The 17,195-nt window shown below is 47.2% G+C and overlaps 1 protein-coding gene across 2 annotated transcripts in view; it reads right to left on the bottom strand.

Annotated features, from left to right (window-relative positions):
• Positions 1–1,446: 1,446 nt before the first annotated feature.
• The window catches only part of LOC144097477 (uncharacterized), a 44,630-nt gene continuing 28,881 nt past the window's right edge, over positions 1,447–17,195 (bottom strand). For both annotated transcript variants that reach the window (XM_077630196.1, XM_077630195.1), the window contains 3 exons: positions 6,348–6,415; positions 2,073–2,156; positions 1,447–1,724 (listed from right to left, as the gene is read on the bottom strand). In XM_077630196.1, the coding sequence (XP_077486322.1) occupies positions 1,588–1,724; positions 2,073–2,156; positions 6,348–6,415 (289 nt within the window). In that variant the 3' untranslated portion in view covers positions 1,447–1,587. The remainder of the gene's footprint in view (positions 1,725–2,072; positions 2,157–6,347; positions 6,416–17,195) is intronic.

Raw genomic sequence — 17,195 nt, forward strand, 5'->3', positions numbered from 1 at the left:
GAGACAACAAAGCTCATGTAAATAAATCAGCGGCGGAATTTAGCAAAATTGATTTGAAGATATATGGCTCAAAAGCAGAGAGGTGATATAAGGTTATATGCGCATGACTGAAAACGTAATTAAAGAAAACGGCGAGTGTTAAGACCAGTTTATGAAGCATATAAACAAAAATAAAAATAAACGAGCGTAAGGGCCACTATACCACCACCCCGTTTCAAAGGGGGCTCTGCTATCTTCCATACATCCATGTTTGCATGCTCATGGAGCAGCTGCTCTTTACGTTTCAAAGTTTCCGCAATGTCTTGACGACTGAGTTCCGTTTCACGCTTTTGATTACTTTATTTAGTTTTACATTGCACCTTTGATGTGCAGCATAACTCTTGATTTTCTTGATTTGTTTAATATTTTTGAATCTGCATGTACGATAAAACTTAACGTCTATTTAACTTTTGAAGGGACTTCTAACGTAATCGAATGGCACCATAATCGAATGCGTCCTAATGAATATGCGCAAGAGTACACAAATCTGTTTTCGAACAGGCTGCTTCAAGAAAGCGCTGAAAGCAAGGGTATGATATGGGGTACGTTCAGCTGCCAAACTTGGCACCTGTTTCCCCCTAGCTTTGTCGTGACGAGCGCACATCCAAACAGTCTTCACTCATTCGTAAGGCCGCTGTAAAAGTAAGTGGATATACAGGTTTTGCTATAACACTGGCGTTCATTTGGGCTCCAATTCAGTCCCTATAGTCGGCAACTGGTGTGAAAATCCCTGAGAAATCAATATCAAGCAGCACGCAGACATCACTCAAACCAGTTCACTTTAGTACATGAAATATGCACGGAGAACTATGTTGCAAACAAGAGTGAATAGAGAAATGAGCCAATTGCCTGCCAGAAGCTTCTGTGGGCCAAAGGATAAAGCAGAGCACTCAACGAATCTACTAAGAGTGACAGTTTTCAGATATTGCTGTGGCGACCTTAGGTTATTCTTCGTAGCTGATGATTTATCTCGTGCTCCCTTAAGTTGGCAGCTTTCTGATATTTTCGAGCAGACAAAGGTGGCAATTCCTTAACTCTACCGTGTCTCAATAGCATCTCGAAACACACTTGTATGTTTGTGTCCAGTACGGAGATTAAAATTGTGTACTTGCGCTAAATACGGAAGAGATTTTGATTTTTAATGCTCTTGTGTTCGTGAAACAAAATCAAAGATGATGCTTTTAAGGAACGAAGGCAGCAAATTTCGGGCTGCAAAGTGCTTTCATCCGGTATGTACGCTGACCAGGACAAAACTCAAATTGCTGCCTTAGGCGTAAAGCGCCGAGCAAAAATACGAATCTGGCATAAAGATAGGAAAAAACCACAGTGCAGAAAAATGAAAGTGTACAAAGCGCATAAAATATGCACATGCATCGCCTTTACATAAAAGCAGTGACCCAAGCGCTTTTTTATTCGTAATTTGCCATGTAACCACGTGTTGAGAAAAGGATTTTACCACAAGTGCTGATCTGCGATATTCACCACAGAATAGTTCGAGTGCTTTGATGATTAGTACCAAGCCCGAATACCCCGATTCGTTATGCGAACTTAGTAGTCGCCTTCGCCGTCCGGGCACAGGTCCCTGCTGTGCTGCGGCACAATGACGCCGCACGTGTCCACGAAGTGGTCAATACAATCCTGCGGCACTGCGTCTTTTACTTCCCTGCGAGTCCACAGTATGCATCCTGGGAAAAGAGCACGAGAGCGGAAGCATGAGCGCTTTTGCTATACCTGACCTTTCAAACATTCGTCTAGAATTTTGAACCAACTGATAAAATATTTTTTTAGTATTCTTAGTTTTTGGCAATTTTATTAAGTAACTATTCTGCTCTTCATGAAGAAACTAAATGGGAATAATGGTTACAGTTTGGTTAAATTCATCACGTGGCTGCAATCATCTCATGTAGCCAGCACGTCATAACGCACTCCCAAACTTTTGCAGGCGTGGATTTTTCACATTTTACAAGACTATAACTGATACTAAGGCACTTCCGACGAATATGAGCTTCAAATTTTTTTTTAAGGAGACTTACGGTCTTGGTCGTAGAACTCTGCTGCCACTACTACGCAGTTTTCAAAATCCGTGTAGTAGACCTGCCCTTCCAGCGGCATCAAGTCTGCGGAAGCAAAAACGTTCTGTAGAAATCGAGAGCACTTAGCTTAAACTCAGTGAAAACAACGCATGTGCAACGTGCACCTAGGCGGGCAAATATGAAATCAAGAAGGCTTCAGAGGGCAGTGTTGTCGTCGCCGATTCCTACCGAGCGGCTGACGGGAAAAAGCCCCGTGGTCAAAAAAATACTAGAAACAATTTTATAATGGCCGTAGTGTACTGAATACGCAGATTGTATTTACCGGATGTTTTATTTTTTAACTCTCTCCAGATTGTTATTTTTAACCATGCGAGAGATACGTCGGTGCGGTCTCCGCACGTGGCTCGTACAGCAAGGCGGACATTATGAACTTAATAGAGCTCAGTGATTAAATGATTATTGAAACCAAAATTAACTGATCAACTGTGTAGCTTTAATTTGAAGGGCTAACATCATATTAACAAATTTCACCTGATCAACGTCAATGCTGAGTACACTTTTTAAATTGCTTTATCGACAATGCAGTTCTAAATGTTTAACGTCAAAAATACGCATTTTTTCGGTCATAAAGTTGGCTTCCCGTAATGCATATTTCTAATATCGTAAATACGGAATCCGTTTGTCTATTTTCTGCCGTAAAAGCAGTTCACAGTATTTCCGCGACTGAACTACGCCTAGCGAAGCCTTTTTAAAGTGAGCATTGCGGGAAGCCAACTTTATGAGCTAAAAACAATATTTTTGACGTTCAATATTCAGAAATACATTGCCGAGAAGGAAAATTTAAAAACTTGCCTCAGCTTCTATGCTGGCAGCCGTCAATTTCTTAATATATATTGGCCTTGAAATCAAAATCAAAAGTGGAAAAGTTGATTAGATAACTTTTGGTTAATTAATCGTTTAATTACTGAGCTCTATCACATACAAAATGTCCGGCTTGCTGTACAATCCATCTGCACAGACCGCACCAACGCATCTCTCGCAGGATATAAAAACGATCTGGAAGCTGTTAAAAAACACCCGCCTAGCAGCAACGTTACCTCAGAGTCTCGTAATCGGAGGAGAGCCATTTTAATAACACACATTGGCTTGGTGGAGAGGCCTTCTCGCAAATCATTTTTTTTTGTTTTTTACTAGTGGCGTGAGGGCTGAAAGAATAAATATTAAAAAACCATTTTTCCTGGTTTTTTGTTTCTCCTGCCATGCAAAATAGGAGACGGTCACTTTTTGGGGGGAATCCCCCAAGGTGGGAGTAGATTTGTAATAAGGGATTAATAACTCATTGGCATCCATACAACAGCAGCCATACGGCTACAAAGGAAAGCTAGAGAGATTACTCACACACTTCGCAGCTAAAGATAAACAAAGTTTTAGAGAGATTGCCCTAAATATTTGGCTAACACTGTTCCGACTTCGAGTTCTAGGTCATTTATTTCTCGCCCTACCGTAAGCTAGCCGTCCCGGTTAGCTCTGTTGGTGAACCTGCTCCGGTAAAGCGGTGGTCCCGGGTTCGAACCCCCGACCAGGACTAATTTTTCTTGAACTGCGAAGTTTCTGAGAAAGCTCTCTCCTTTGTAGCCGTATGGCAGCGCTTGGGTGGATGCCAATGAACAATTGCTCCCTTATTGAAAAATAGAAGAAAACCAGACCGTAGCCTAGAAGACCTGCATAAGAGGAATCAAACAATTAGTCCAGTGTAGAATGAGACATGTGATGGACAACTGCTGAGAAAAAGAAACAGGAAACGTGAGAAAGGTTCGTTTCATTTCTTATTACGTTTCAATTCCATAATAGCTTGACGTCGAGTCACTACATCATGCTTACCTTGTAGTTGGTAAGGTAGGCATGAATTACAAATATTGCTCGGTTTAGTTCTGCATTTGGAAACCATAATTGTGGTCTAAATTTTAAAGCCTAGTTTTTCTACAGCTGCTGTTTCCGCGCTGCCACAAAAATATGTCTGAATATTTTCCTTCCTAGTGAAAACACCTTGTAGCCTTTTAGGTTGGAAACAACAGCACTTCATAATTGTCATTTAAAAAATGATTCGTAGCCACTAACTGCCAAGCATGGTGATTATATATCTAAAAAAACAAAATTCGATGAGACCTGAATATCGCCGTGCCTAAGGTGGGGTTATTCAATAGTGTAACAGATATGTCACAAAACCTGGACGAGTTCTAGACCCGTCTAGGTAGTTTTCTTAAACTCTGTGTGTCAAATGTTTGCTCTATGTAGTAGGACAACCGTAAACATATAGCAAGTTGACAGAAGACTGTTCTGTTCTCTATTGCAATATCTTATCCAGGACGTCTCATTTCTTTCTGCTGTCATTTTGAACAACCTGGAATTTATTTCGGAAGTAATTTGATTTACAATTCTTAAGATCTGAATTCAGCTTGTTTGGTAATTCTCTAAATCCTCTCCGCAAACATGGGCCTCCTTTTTATTAATGGACTCTTGAAACTTTCGAATTTCCTTTTATTCTGATAATCAACTCTCTAGTGACCCACGGCTTCCTATTTCGTTTGCGTATTTTGCGGGTTTCTCTCATAGATAAGACCAGATTATAGCAAATCTGAAATTTCTTCAAAAACACCTTTTAGGTAGTGTGGCGCTGCGCTGCTTGAATACATCATCCCAGTTCTCTTGCTCTATTAGGTCATTAAACTCCATCAAGGCCTCGTGAGTAATTGCGCGATATAAACTTTTTCAACAGGACAAAGACAATTCTTTTTTAAAGAAATACTCAAGCAGAACACAGGCACATGATCAATGACGTCATATGCGAGAACACCGGCCGTGACATTCCTATCATTCTGTATTCGACAGTATATTAATGGATCTCACGACTTCATTGAACTGGCTTTTGGAAAGCGAAACCAGACTAAGTCCTTGAAGCACCACCCGTGCAGACTCATACGACGGCCCTCCAGTGCCAACTTCTTCCGCCTTGCAGCGTTGCTCCGTATGCGCCTTTTTTTGCCTCACCAAGGCACTCAGTGCAGATAAATGCATCCACCATCATACCTTACGCCAGTAAGTGGCAGATTTTGGAGAGCCAAAACACGATTCAATCAGGCAAATGTGCGAACAAGAATTCATGAAACGCTTTCAGTGCTAAATTGTGGGCGTACCTGGATATAAATTTCCTTAATATTGTTGCTCTGAGTATCGTCCCAATGTTTCCAAAATTCATTTCCAGCGTTTTCATTCGAGCCTTCAAAATCTCCCGCAAATATATATCTCTGCAATCAATACGCGCGGGATACCTGGCTTATGTGTGCAGACTGCTGGGTAAGCATCCGGGATTTCGATGTTCTGACGCCAGCCATAATTGAACATTCTCGCAATTATTACGTCAATTAAAGCCTTCCAAATATTATGGTCCACCGCAATGGCTCGGTGGCTTTGACGTTCGGATACTGACCCCAGGGCCTCGGGTACAATTATGACCAAGACGAGCGTGTTTCGGTGTAGCGAAATATTACAATCGCTGTGTGCTGAACGGTGGCAGTGAAAGGTCGTCCACATTCCTGTCTATAGCGCTCTGGCGATGCACTCTGTTGTGCATTCATGGCAATTGCGATTGAGTGCTTGACCCCATAGAACTTTCAAAACTAGCAGGAGTTAAACATAATTCATAGGAACGTGCATGCATTGTAAGACCTTGTTTCGAGTCATAGGGCACTCGTAAATGACACAAGTTTACTCCTCCCTGTGCCGTCAGAGTGCTCTAGACGGGTGAGCGAACGACTAAGTTAAGAGTCTCACCTAGCCTAATTTGCGGAGCGCTCTATTGCGGCGTCGGTCACAGACAGTATGTCAACTAGTAACTTTGAGCAAAACGAAGTTTCGACATAAGCGGATAGTACATCAATGCAAGCCGGTGCCACTTCTCGGGGGTGGCCGAATACCTTCGCAATGTGAAAGAAAACCTGCTGAATCAAAGAGCGTATTCACCATACAAGAACAAAGAATCAATCAGACTCTGCATACAAAATGTGGTGTCATTGTTTTCTGGCTAAAGGTAGCGACATTTTTTGCCGGAGAAAACTTTGGAGTTAAGTTGGAGAATGCACTAAAAGCAATGACACCCACTGGCTCTTCACGTGAATGTGGCCCAGAGTGTAAAATTCGAGCATTGGAAGATGTTTCTAATCCCAAGTTTTTGCACTGAAGTGCAGCGTGAGTATGCGTTTAAAGAAGCGAGCTTACCTTCAGCTACTGTGAAGGTGACAGTCCCAGGAACCTCTCCCCGTGAAATGCGGAACGGAAGGGTCACCCTGTGGAAATAAAGTCTTTGTACATAAAAAAAAGTTACAGAGAGTTTAACTCGCTTAATCACGGAATACCTGTCAGTAGCACTTCGTTTTTACACAGTTATGCTTGTTCTGTTTCAATGAATCAATACTGGTGTCAGCGTTTAAAAGTTGTGAAAACCCAAACGAGTTTTCCACAAATCCGCGGTTCAAGATTTTTATCGCTGCAGCATTTTGATCAGGACATTCTTTCGATTTTCGCTTTCGGTAAGCCCTCATCGCATCCAATCTCAAAAGCCCTTCTTCAATGGTTTCTTCCTGACGTCTTCTCTGCTTTCACTGCCTGTGTGCTTCCAGTTGTTTCTGTCTCTTAGCCACGACATCGTCCTGCATTGATTCCCGCTGCCACTGTCGTCGTGCCCATTGTTCCCGCCGTCGCATACGACGGTACTAAGCGAAGAACAACGCGGGCGGCTCGTGTTTGCTTTCATGCTCACTCGAGAAGCAGCGCCATGGGAGAACGTGTTCTTGCACGCCTGGCTGCTAATGCAAAGCTAGGCGAGGTTCTTCTTCGGTTGTATTGGAATATTCCAGGCTTGCCCTCTACCCTCCCTCCCCCCCCCCCCCCCCCCCCCGCGCGGCAGCTGCGACTCTGACGTCGCCTGTGGAGAGAGCGCTGTCTGACCGATCGGGTGCGCGGCCTGAGACGTCACGTATCACGCACGCCTCTGATTGGCTGATCCGTGCCGCAGTTGTGCTCCTCATCCTCCTCTTCCCCGTAGGCTCACGCAAAGGTCTGGTTTAGAGACCGGGTTTTAGCAAGATGGCGGGCAGTAGCGTACTGCACTAATATATGAAAATCATTTATCTTTATGGTCAGATGTTCGATAAAAACAGAGGTTTTCAAGCAGAGCGATTCACATTATGAATACAGAGCTTGGGAGATCTAGGCTGCTCTGAATTTAGGAGGTGAGACTTCATTCGCAACAATAAAAGTAGTGAAAGCGTTTTAATGACATTGAGTTAAAGAGGTAGTTTTTAAGAAATACGGATTCGCTGTAGTTCAGCGTGAGTGACTAATTAACAACAAATTGCCAAAAAGCAGTCTAGGAGGCAGGTGGCCCACATAGGTCACGTAATCTTATGGCGTCATCGCAATCTCTCCAACGCATTGTGAGTGAGCTGCGCAGTGAGCCAGGTGGTAGTTAATGATTTATCGCGAGTGCTTGGTCGGTAGAGCAACCTAGGTGGCATAAGCACCCCCAATGGCACCGCCTACCATCGCAGGGCAGTGGCGCATCACTTGACCCCTCTACCACTGCGCCAGGAATGGTAGGACGACTTCCAAGTACCTATGAATGCTAAGTAGGGGATGACCTATTCTTCATATACGAGCATAACCCATTGCAGCTATCGCGTCGTACCCTTAAGGAGCAGCTAAATGTCCCTTCAATTTTTTTTCCCGCCAATGCCTGGAAAGATTGCAGCGCTCTCCTTTCTTTCCCGAATTATGTCGTCTTGCACAAAACAGGTGCTGCGAATTACTGGGCCTTCACAATCCGATAATACTGCACTGTCAACACTACAGTCTTTCTATATTACATTTCACTCCTCGGGAGATCTAACAAAAATAAGCAATATATCAGAAGTTTCACAGCTATCATTCTTTGAAAAAAGAGCTTCAATGCTTATTTACCCAGCTAATAACTTGTGCTTATGAAGTTTAGAGGAAATTAATAACGGCTAGCGGGATACCATGAAGCTAAGAGCTTAGGCTGATCATAAAGCTCACATTGGTTTGCTCGCCGTGCTTTAAGCGTTTTATACTAGCAAAAAAAAATGACTGGTCAGCTCCACATTTCTTTAAACGAAATGGATGCGCTACCCACCGTATATATACACATAGACCCAGATAAATTTAGCAAGGGTTTAAATATATGCCGAGATATTCAAAGACGATGCGACAAAGTGCATGCAGCTGGCTATTATATGGAACATGGTACCAGCGCAAGAAACAAGGAGGAAGGAAGAAGAAAGACAACAGGAACGCCTTTTTTTTTTTCTTGCGCTGGTACCATGTTTCATAATAATGCAAGCCAACTAGCCCAGCTGTCTACTCTTAGTATTGTATGGAGCACGTCAAACTAAATTTATATTGCGCTGAATTGCATAATTAGTCGAGATTAATAAAGGAACTTCGCAAGCAACGAAGCTAGACAAAACATTCTAATCAGGAAGTTGTAGAACGCTCGTCAAAAAGTCCCATTGAGCAATTTCAAATTTTGTTTTTTCTTAGTTTCCTACCACTCACTGCAGCTGCACCCAAAAAATGCCATATGACACGCCAGCTTGTTATGCGTGATCGCAATGCTCTGAAATGTTCCGCCTACGAAAGAAGAGACCATTCAGCCGGATGTCATCATGACCAGTCTGACTACGTCCACTGCAGGCCAAAGGCCTCTCCCATACCTCTGCAACTGACCCTGACTTGTGCCAACTGCGGCCACCCTATCCCTGCAAATTTCTTGATCTCACCCTAACACCCGAACTTTCTGCCGCCCCCTGCTATACTTGTCTTCATTGATATTCAGTTTGTTTCCCTTAACGACAATCAGTTATCTTGGCTTCGTATTACCTGCCCTGCCCAAGCCCATTTATTCTTCTTGATTGTGATTAGGATGTAGTTGACACGAGTTTGTTCCTTGACCCAGTCTGCCATCTTCCTGTCTTTTAAAGTTACAACTATCATGTTCTTTTCCACAGCTGCCTGTGTTCTCCTTAAGTTTAAATCTTTTTCTCATTTTCCACGTTTATTCCCTATACATTAGTACCAGTGAGACGCACCTGTTGCAAAAATTTCACTTGAGGGATATCGGTAAACTGCCTTTCATGGTCTGAGAGAACCGGCCAAATGCGCTCCACCCCATTCTTATTCGTCTTGTTCTTTCCGTGTCCTAATTAGGATAAGCAGTCACTACCTGCCCTAAGTAGACGTGTTCCCTAACCACTTTCAGAGGCTCGCTACCAGCTGTAATTTTTTTTGTGCGCTGCAGCTAAAAGAATCTACCGAGAAGAGCCGCAGGCGCTGGCTGTGGTATTTCCACCAGCGCAAGCGATAAGGGCTGCGCGTGTCATTAACCGCCAGGAGGAAAGCATGCCGCTGGCTTAGATCGCACAGCCAGCGTCTGCGCCGCTGCGCTGTTGCCTTTTAAGCGGCAGCACACCCGGATAGATGATCTCTTCGTTTGCACACGGAACGTTTGAGACACTAGGCAGTTTTACCTGACCGTTTTTAAGGCTAGCGGACAGGAGCGGACGAGCACAGACGCCGTTGCGCATGCGCACGTCGCTGGGCTGGCCAGCATTTTTGCGAAGCTAAGCTTACAACCGCTGGGAAGCCCTCTGCAGCGGAGCGATAGGCACGGCGCGAGTAAGGTGGCTGGAATGACCCATTCTAGCCACCCTCGCGCAAGCGTGCGTAAGAGCGCGCGGGCGTGTACGGGTAGTCAAGATGGCTGCCGTGAACACATGCACCGGCGCTGCTGCGTTGCCGAATAATTAACTAAAAACACAGAATCTCCCTTTACTAATCAGTTTGAGCGCATTATTAGCAGGCTTAATTGATATTAGTTTTACTCTATTTCGAATTGTGACCGATAGGTGGAGAAGCAGAGCAAGCGACTCTACTCTGCTCGAGAAGACGGGCGATCCGCCCGGTTAAAACTCCTTTCTCGTGCGCCTCTGCGCCGGTGTATCCGCTCGCCCGCTCCGGCCCGCTGGCCGTAGAAACGCTAAGCTAAAACTTCCAACTGGCACTGCGGCGCGCAAGCGGGCCTGTCACGTGGTATTTTGTATTGCACTGCCATCTGCATTAAGCGGATAAAAAATACGTTATAGATGGAAAGTCAGAAATCTTCAGACGGACGTGTTGGAAACGGTTTTACAACTTTCTGACAGGAAATTGCTACCTCGTTACGTTGTTTCGAAGTTTGGTAATTAATCTCTCCTAATTGTGCAGAATACAAAACAAATGCTTTCTTCATACAAAGCCGCCGACATGCATTTGGTCGCGCCGTGTCGGAGTGCTTCGGTTGTTTTAAACCAACACTGGGTAGAGTTTGCTGGGACACGCTATATATATATATATATATATATATATATATATATATATATATATATATATATATATATATATATATATATATATATATATATATATATATATATCCTTACTAAATTTATCTGGGTCCATGTGTATATATACGGTGGGTAGCGCATCCATTTCGTTTACAGAAATGTGGAGCTGACCAGACATTCCCCTGTGCACCTTGCTTTCGGTGACTGTTGGCTCCCTTCTTAAGTTTGTATATATATATATATATATATATATATATATATATATATATATATATATATATATATATATATATATATATATATATATATATTGTCGCCGACAAACGTAGGGCGGCACGAAAAAAGGGCTTTTGTTAATCCGAAGGCCAGAAACCCAGCAGCGCGCGTTCGAACGGGAACGTCCTCTTCTTCGCTCCCCCACGAGCCCAGTCATGCCGCTCGGCCGCATGGCGGCGCTCGCAGAATGTGAGCAGTGTGGCATTGCCCCCCTCCTTTCAAGAGGCATCGCCTCGATGCCTCCGGCAAGGGGGATAAAGAGTGTGGAGACACCGAAAGTGCGATGGCGTGTGGTGGCAGCACTGAATGTGAACTCCGGGAGGGGCTAACGGGCGTAATACGGTTTCATGCGGGACACGTGGACGACTTCAGACTTGGGCGGGCGAGAAGACCGGACAACTCCTTGCGGGTACACTTCATAGTTCACATCGCTGAGTTGACGTAGCACCTCGTAGGGACCGAAGTAGCGCCGCAGAAGCTTTTCAGAGCGACCGCGCACACGTATAGGGCTCCATACCCAGACGTGCTCGCCGGGTTGGTAAATCACCTCCCTGTGGCGGAGGTTGTAACGCCGGGCGTCAGTTGTCTGCTGGTGGCGAATGCGTTGTCGAGCAAGGTGGCAAGGGGCTTCTGCATCGCGAACGAATTGGTCAGCGCCTGGGACAGACGAGGGGGTACAATCCGGGAGCAGCATGGCGTCGAGCATGGTCAGGGCATCTCGGCCATACACCAAACGGAAGGGGGTGAAGAGCGTCGTTTATTGGAGGGCGGTGTTGTACGCAAACGTGATGTAGGGAAGTATTTCGTCCCAGTTGCGATGGTCAGCGTCGACATACATAGACATCATATCTGTGATGGTCTTGTTCAGTCTCTCAGTAAGTCAGTTCGTTTGAGGATGGTAAGCAGTCGCCTTTCTAGGACTGGTGCCACTAAGACGGAGGACCTCGTGTGTAAGAGTCGACGTAAACGCGGTTCCCCGGTCAGTTAATACAACCACGGGGGCGCCGTGGCGAAGCACGATGTGGTGAACAAAGAACTGTGCAATTTCAGCCGCGGTGCCACGGGGAAGAGCCTTGGTTTCACAATAGCGGCTTAGGTAGTCCGTGGCAACAACAATATACCGGTTTCCCATGGAGGACACCGGGAATGGGCCCAGTAAGTCCATGCCGACTTGTTGGAATGGGATTTGCGGTGGATCAATTGGCTTCAGAAGGCCGGCCGGTTTTGTCGGTGGTACCTTCCGTCGTTGACACTCACGGCAGGTTCGAACGTAGCGTTGGACGACCGCAGCAAGCCGTGGCCAGTAGTACTTGTGGCGGAGGCGTCCCAATGTTCTGGAAAAACCGAGGTGGCCAGAAGAAAGGTCGTCGTGGCATGCAGCGAGAACTTCCTTACGAAGCACGGTTGGGACAACGAGGAGATACGCAGTGTCGGTCGGACCGTAGTTTTTCTTGTAGAGGACTCCATCTAATAAGCAAAACGACGAAAGTCCGCGCGAGAAGAGTCTGGGCGGAGACGGAGCGATTCCTTCGAGGTACTCGATTAGAGGCAGCGGTTCGCAGTCGGCCCTCTGGTGGTGGGCAAGGTCGGATGTGGTGACAGCGCCGAGGAAAGCAGAATCGTCGCCGGACTCATCTGGTGGGCACGGAAGAGGAGCTCGGGAGAGACAGTCTGCATTGCTATGTTGCCGACCCGACTTATACACGATGGTGACGTCGAACTCTTGCAACCGAAGGCTCCACCGTGCAAGTCGCCCCGATGGATCTTTGAGGTTCGCAAGCCAGCACAAGGAGTGATGATCGCTGACGACTCAAAACGGGCGGCCGTACAGGTATGGACGAAATTTTGTGATTGCCCACACAACAGCGAGACACTCCTTTTCCGTTGTGGAATAATTCACTTCGGAACGGGCCAAAGTGCGACTTGCGTATGCGATCACGCGTTCCACACCGTTTTGCCACAGCACAATTACTGCACCGAGGCCCACATTGCTGGCATCTGTGTGCAGTTCCGTGTCGGCCTGCTCGTCGAAGTGGGCAAGGATAGGCGTAGATTGGAGGCGGGCCTTAAGCTCTCTGAAAGCTTTTTCCTGATCTTGGCCCCAGACAAAGGGTTCGGAGTCTTTTGTCAGGCGAGTCAGCGGCTCTGCGAGCTTGGAGAAGTTTTCAACGAACCTCCGATAATAGGCGCAAAGCCCCAGGAAACGCCGCAAGCTTCGTTTATCTGTTGGCTGTGGAAATACAGCAACGGCGGCGGTCTTTTCTGGGTCGGGGCTAACGCCCTGAGCGCTCACAATGTGGCCAAGAAACTTGAGCTCCCGAAATGCGAAGTGGCACTTTTCAGGCTTGAGAGACAGACCCGCAGAACGAATTGCTTCGAAGACGGCACGCAAACGTTTCAGGTGCTCCTCGAACGTGTCGGAGAAAATCACGATGTCGTCGAGATAGACAAGGCAGGACTGCCACTTCAGGTCAGTTAGTACGGTGTCCATCATACGTTGGAACGTCGCAGGGGCTGAACACAAGCCGAAAGGAAGCACCTTAAATTCGTACAGTCCGTCAGGAGTAACGAAGGCGGTCTTTTCTCGGTCACGTTCGTCGACCTCGATTTGCCAATAACCGCTACGGAGGTCGAGTGACGAAAAGTAGGTAGCATGGCGGAGGCGCTCTAATGAGTCATCAATGCGCGGCAGTGGATAGACATCTTTTTTGGTAACGTTATTGAGGCGTCTATAATCTACACAGAACCGTAGGCTGCCGTCCTTCTTTGCGACGAGGACAACAGGTGACGCCCAGGGGCTCGTCGATGGTTGTATGACGTCGTCGTGGAGCATTTCGGCAACTTGGCGGCGGATAGCATCGCGCTCCTTCGACGAAACACGATAAGGACGCTGACATAGCGGTCTCTGGTCACTGTCGACGATAATACGGTGCTTAGTTATTGGCGTCTGGCGAACCTTGGACGTTGATGCAAAACAGTCGCGGAAAGAGTCAATAAGGCTTTCCACGCGGCGTTCCTGATTGGTCAGAAGGTCAGGGTTCACGTCGGTCCTAATGGCTGTTGCAGTGTCCTGTTCGGCTATTTCGGGAGCCGTTGTTGATAAGGCACATTGGCCGGCATGTTCGCCAAGTTCTTCAAAATGGGCAATCACCGTGTTTTTCGTCAAATGTTCGGGTTCACAACTAAAGTTGGTCACTAAGAGCATGGTACGCGCGTGAACAAGGTTGACAAGGGCGCGAGCAACGCTAACTTGCCGAGACAGTAGCAGCGACATATTCGCTTCGGCAATGCCCCGAGTACCGGAGCTGGTATCACACTGGACTGTGACAAACTTGCTTGCTCTCGGCGATATCGTTGTGTGGTCATCAGAGATGCGTAATGGTGCTCTGTGCGGCTCGGGGTCGGTATCAACGACTCGCTGTGTCGAAAACGATACCAAATGCTCATGCAGGTTGATGACCGCCCCGTACTCTTTAAGGAAGTCCATGCCGAGAATCAGTTCTTTAGAGCACTCTCGTAGCACGGCGAAGGAGCCAATGAAAGTTGCACCGCGGATCTTTATACGGCTGGTGCAGACGCCAACCGGCGTTACCACATGGCAACCAGCTGTGCGTATCTGCGGCCCATGCCAAGGTGTTAGAACCTTTCTGAGGGTTGCGGCTAGGTTACTACTCATGACAGAAAAGTCGGCTCCGGTATCGACGATTGCAGATACGTCATAGCCATCGGCGGCAACAAGAATTTCGGCGGCGGAAACAATTGTTTGACAATTTGTCGGCGAGGTTTTTGGTGCCGTCGTCGATGGGGTCGTCGCTGAGGTCGTCGGTGAGGTCGGCGGTGGGATCGCCTTTAAGGTCGGCGGGTGGGGTCGTCGCATAAAATCGTCGGATGGAGGCTGTTCACTGTCTGCGGCAGCGGCGGTCCTACCCCCAGAGGACGCCGTCCTCAGTTTTCCCGACGTGGGGACGTACCTCTGAACTGGCCAGAGGATGACGGGCGGCCGGGCGAAGGGAACCGCCTTGGGGATGGCGATCGGGACTGGCGTCGCTGCGAGGTCGAAGATTGCACGTTTTCAGCCAAGTACTGCTCGATATCCCGTGGTCTTTCACCGTAGCGTGGTCGAGGCGAGTCAGGTGAAAATCACTTTAAACCCACCCTGCGGTAGGGGCAGTGGCGGAGGATATGGCCAGGCTCTCCGCAGTGGTAACAGAGCGGCCGATTGTTTGGCGTACACCAAACGTGCGCTTTGCTCACGGGGGGTCTGAACTCCTGCCGCGCGGAGGGTGCTGTTGCGATTGGCTCCTGCAGGTATTGCACAGGAGCGATGGGGGAAAAGGCTCGCATCGCTGGCCCGGGACTTCGTAGCGCCTCGCTGTACGTCATAACGGAGGGCGCCGGGTGTGGAGCTGGGGGTGGCTGCACAACTCGTCGGATTTCTTCGCGGACCACGTCCGTAATGTCAGCGACGCTGACCTGTGGAGCTTCAAAGCGAAGTTTCGCCAGTTCCTCGCGCACCAGGCTTCTTACAAGCTCCCAAAGGTCCTCGGCGGGCAGCGACGTAGGCGTGTACTGGGACTGGGAAGAGGCTGCTACAGTAGCCTGACGTCCGTAGTGGCCACTCCGTTCCTGTAAAGAGCGCTCGATACCCATTGCCTCCTTGGTGAAGTCGGACACTGTTCGTGGCGGGTCACGGACCAGTCCGGCAAACAGCTGCTCTTTTACGCCACGCATTAAGTGTCGTACCTTCTGGGCTTCGGGCATAGCAGGGTCGGCCCGGTTGAACTGTTGCGTCATGTCCTCGATGAACATCGCGACGCCCTCGTTCGGCTGCTGTGATCTCGAGCGCAGGGCGATTTCCGCTTTCTCTTTTCAATCGCTGCTGGTAAATGTCGCTAGCAGCACTTGACGAAAAGCCTCCCAGGTGGTAAAGGAAGCTTCGTGGTTCTCAAACCACGTTTTGGCCGAGTCCTGCAGCGCAAAGTAGACGTTGCGCAGCTTGCGCTCGCCGTCCCACTCATTGAAACTCGCCACTCGGTCAAAGCTGGCCAGCCAGTCTTCGACGTCCTCGAACCTGTCCCCGTGGAACGCTGGCGGCGATCGAGGTGCGTGAAGGACAAATGGCGGGGCACTCCCGGAGTGCTGACTTGTCTGGCTAGCCGCGGTGGATGTCATGGCCCTTACCGGCGCTGTCAGTTGGCCGAACTCGGGTTGTAGGCTTCGCAGGCGGCGGCTCGCTTTGTGGTCGGGTGTTGTGTTCAAGCATCGCTGATCAGCGTCAGAGTTGCCCTCGGGGTGAGCGTTCATGGAACGATACCCAGCGGATCCACCAAAATGTCGCCGACAAACGTAGGGCGGCACGAAAAAAGGGCTTTTGTTAATCCGAAGGCCAGAAACCCAGCAGCGCCCGTTCTTCTTCTTCTTCTTCTTCTTCTCCTCAAGTAATATGGCACATACCCACGTGGGGGGATTGGCCAAGGTATAGGGTAGAATGCCAATGAAGCATTTGCGCGGGGAAGGAAACGTCAGAAGACTGAATCAAGATAACAGCGCCCGTTCGAACGGGAACGTCCTCTTCTTCGCTCCCCCACGAGCCCAGTCATGCCGCTCGGCCGCATGGCGGCGCTCGCAGAATGTGAGCAGTGTGGCAATATATATATATATATATATATATATATATATATATATATATATATATATATATATATATATATATATATATTAGTACACAAGGTAAAGGAAATGAAGGGCTCGCTTTGATAAACTTACGAAAGGAGCCACCAGTCACCGAAACCAAGGTGCATACGGGAATGTTTAATTTTTTTACGCGTAGTGCTTATCAGTGGGATAATAATAATTAGTTTAATCTATCGCTTAAAGAAAATTATTTAAAACGGCAGAAAAAAAGAACTATGCCGCCGGTGTGATTCGAACCCACGACCTCCGAATATCGCGCCCCGTGCTCTACCAACTGAGCTACGGTGACGGCTGTTCGGTATGCTGCTCTCGTGGGTATTTATGTTTATTGGGTGTAAGCCAACCATGGATGGAAGGTAGGAGCGTCCCCTTTGAAACGGGGCAGTGGTAGTTGCCACCATGCTCTTTTTTTCCTTAATTTTAGTGTAACTCTGCTGTAAGTCGTTAATTTAAATTCGCCATTTTCTTTAAAATACGTTTTCCTATACATTAAAACTTATGTCACCTCTCTGCTTTTCACCCACCAATCCACCAATCGTTTTTTGCTAATTATCACATCAGATTTATTTACATTACTTTTAGATAGATAGATAGATAGATAGATAGATAGATAGATAGATAGATAGATAGATAGATAGATAGATAGATAGATAGATAGATAGATAGATAGATAGATAGATAGATAGATAGATAGATA

Source organism: Amblyomma americanum, chromosome 7 (genome assembly GCF_052857255.1).
Source record: "Amblyomma americanum isolate KBUSLIRL-KWMA chromosome 7, ASM5285725v1, whole genome shotgun sequence".
NCBI classification, from domain to species: domain Eukaryota; kingdom Metazoa; phylum Arthropoda; class Arachnida; order Ixodida; family Ixodidae; genus Amblyomma; species Amblyomma americanum.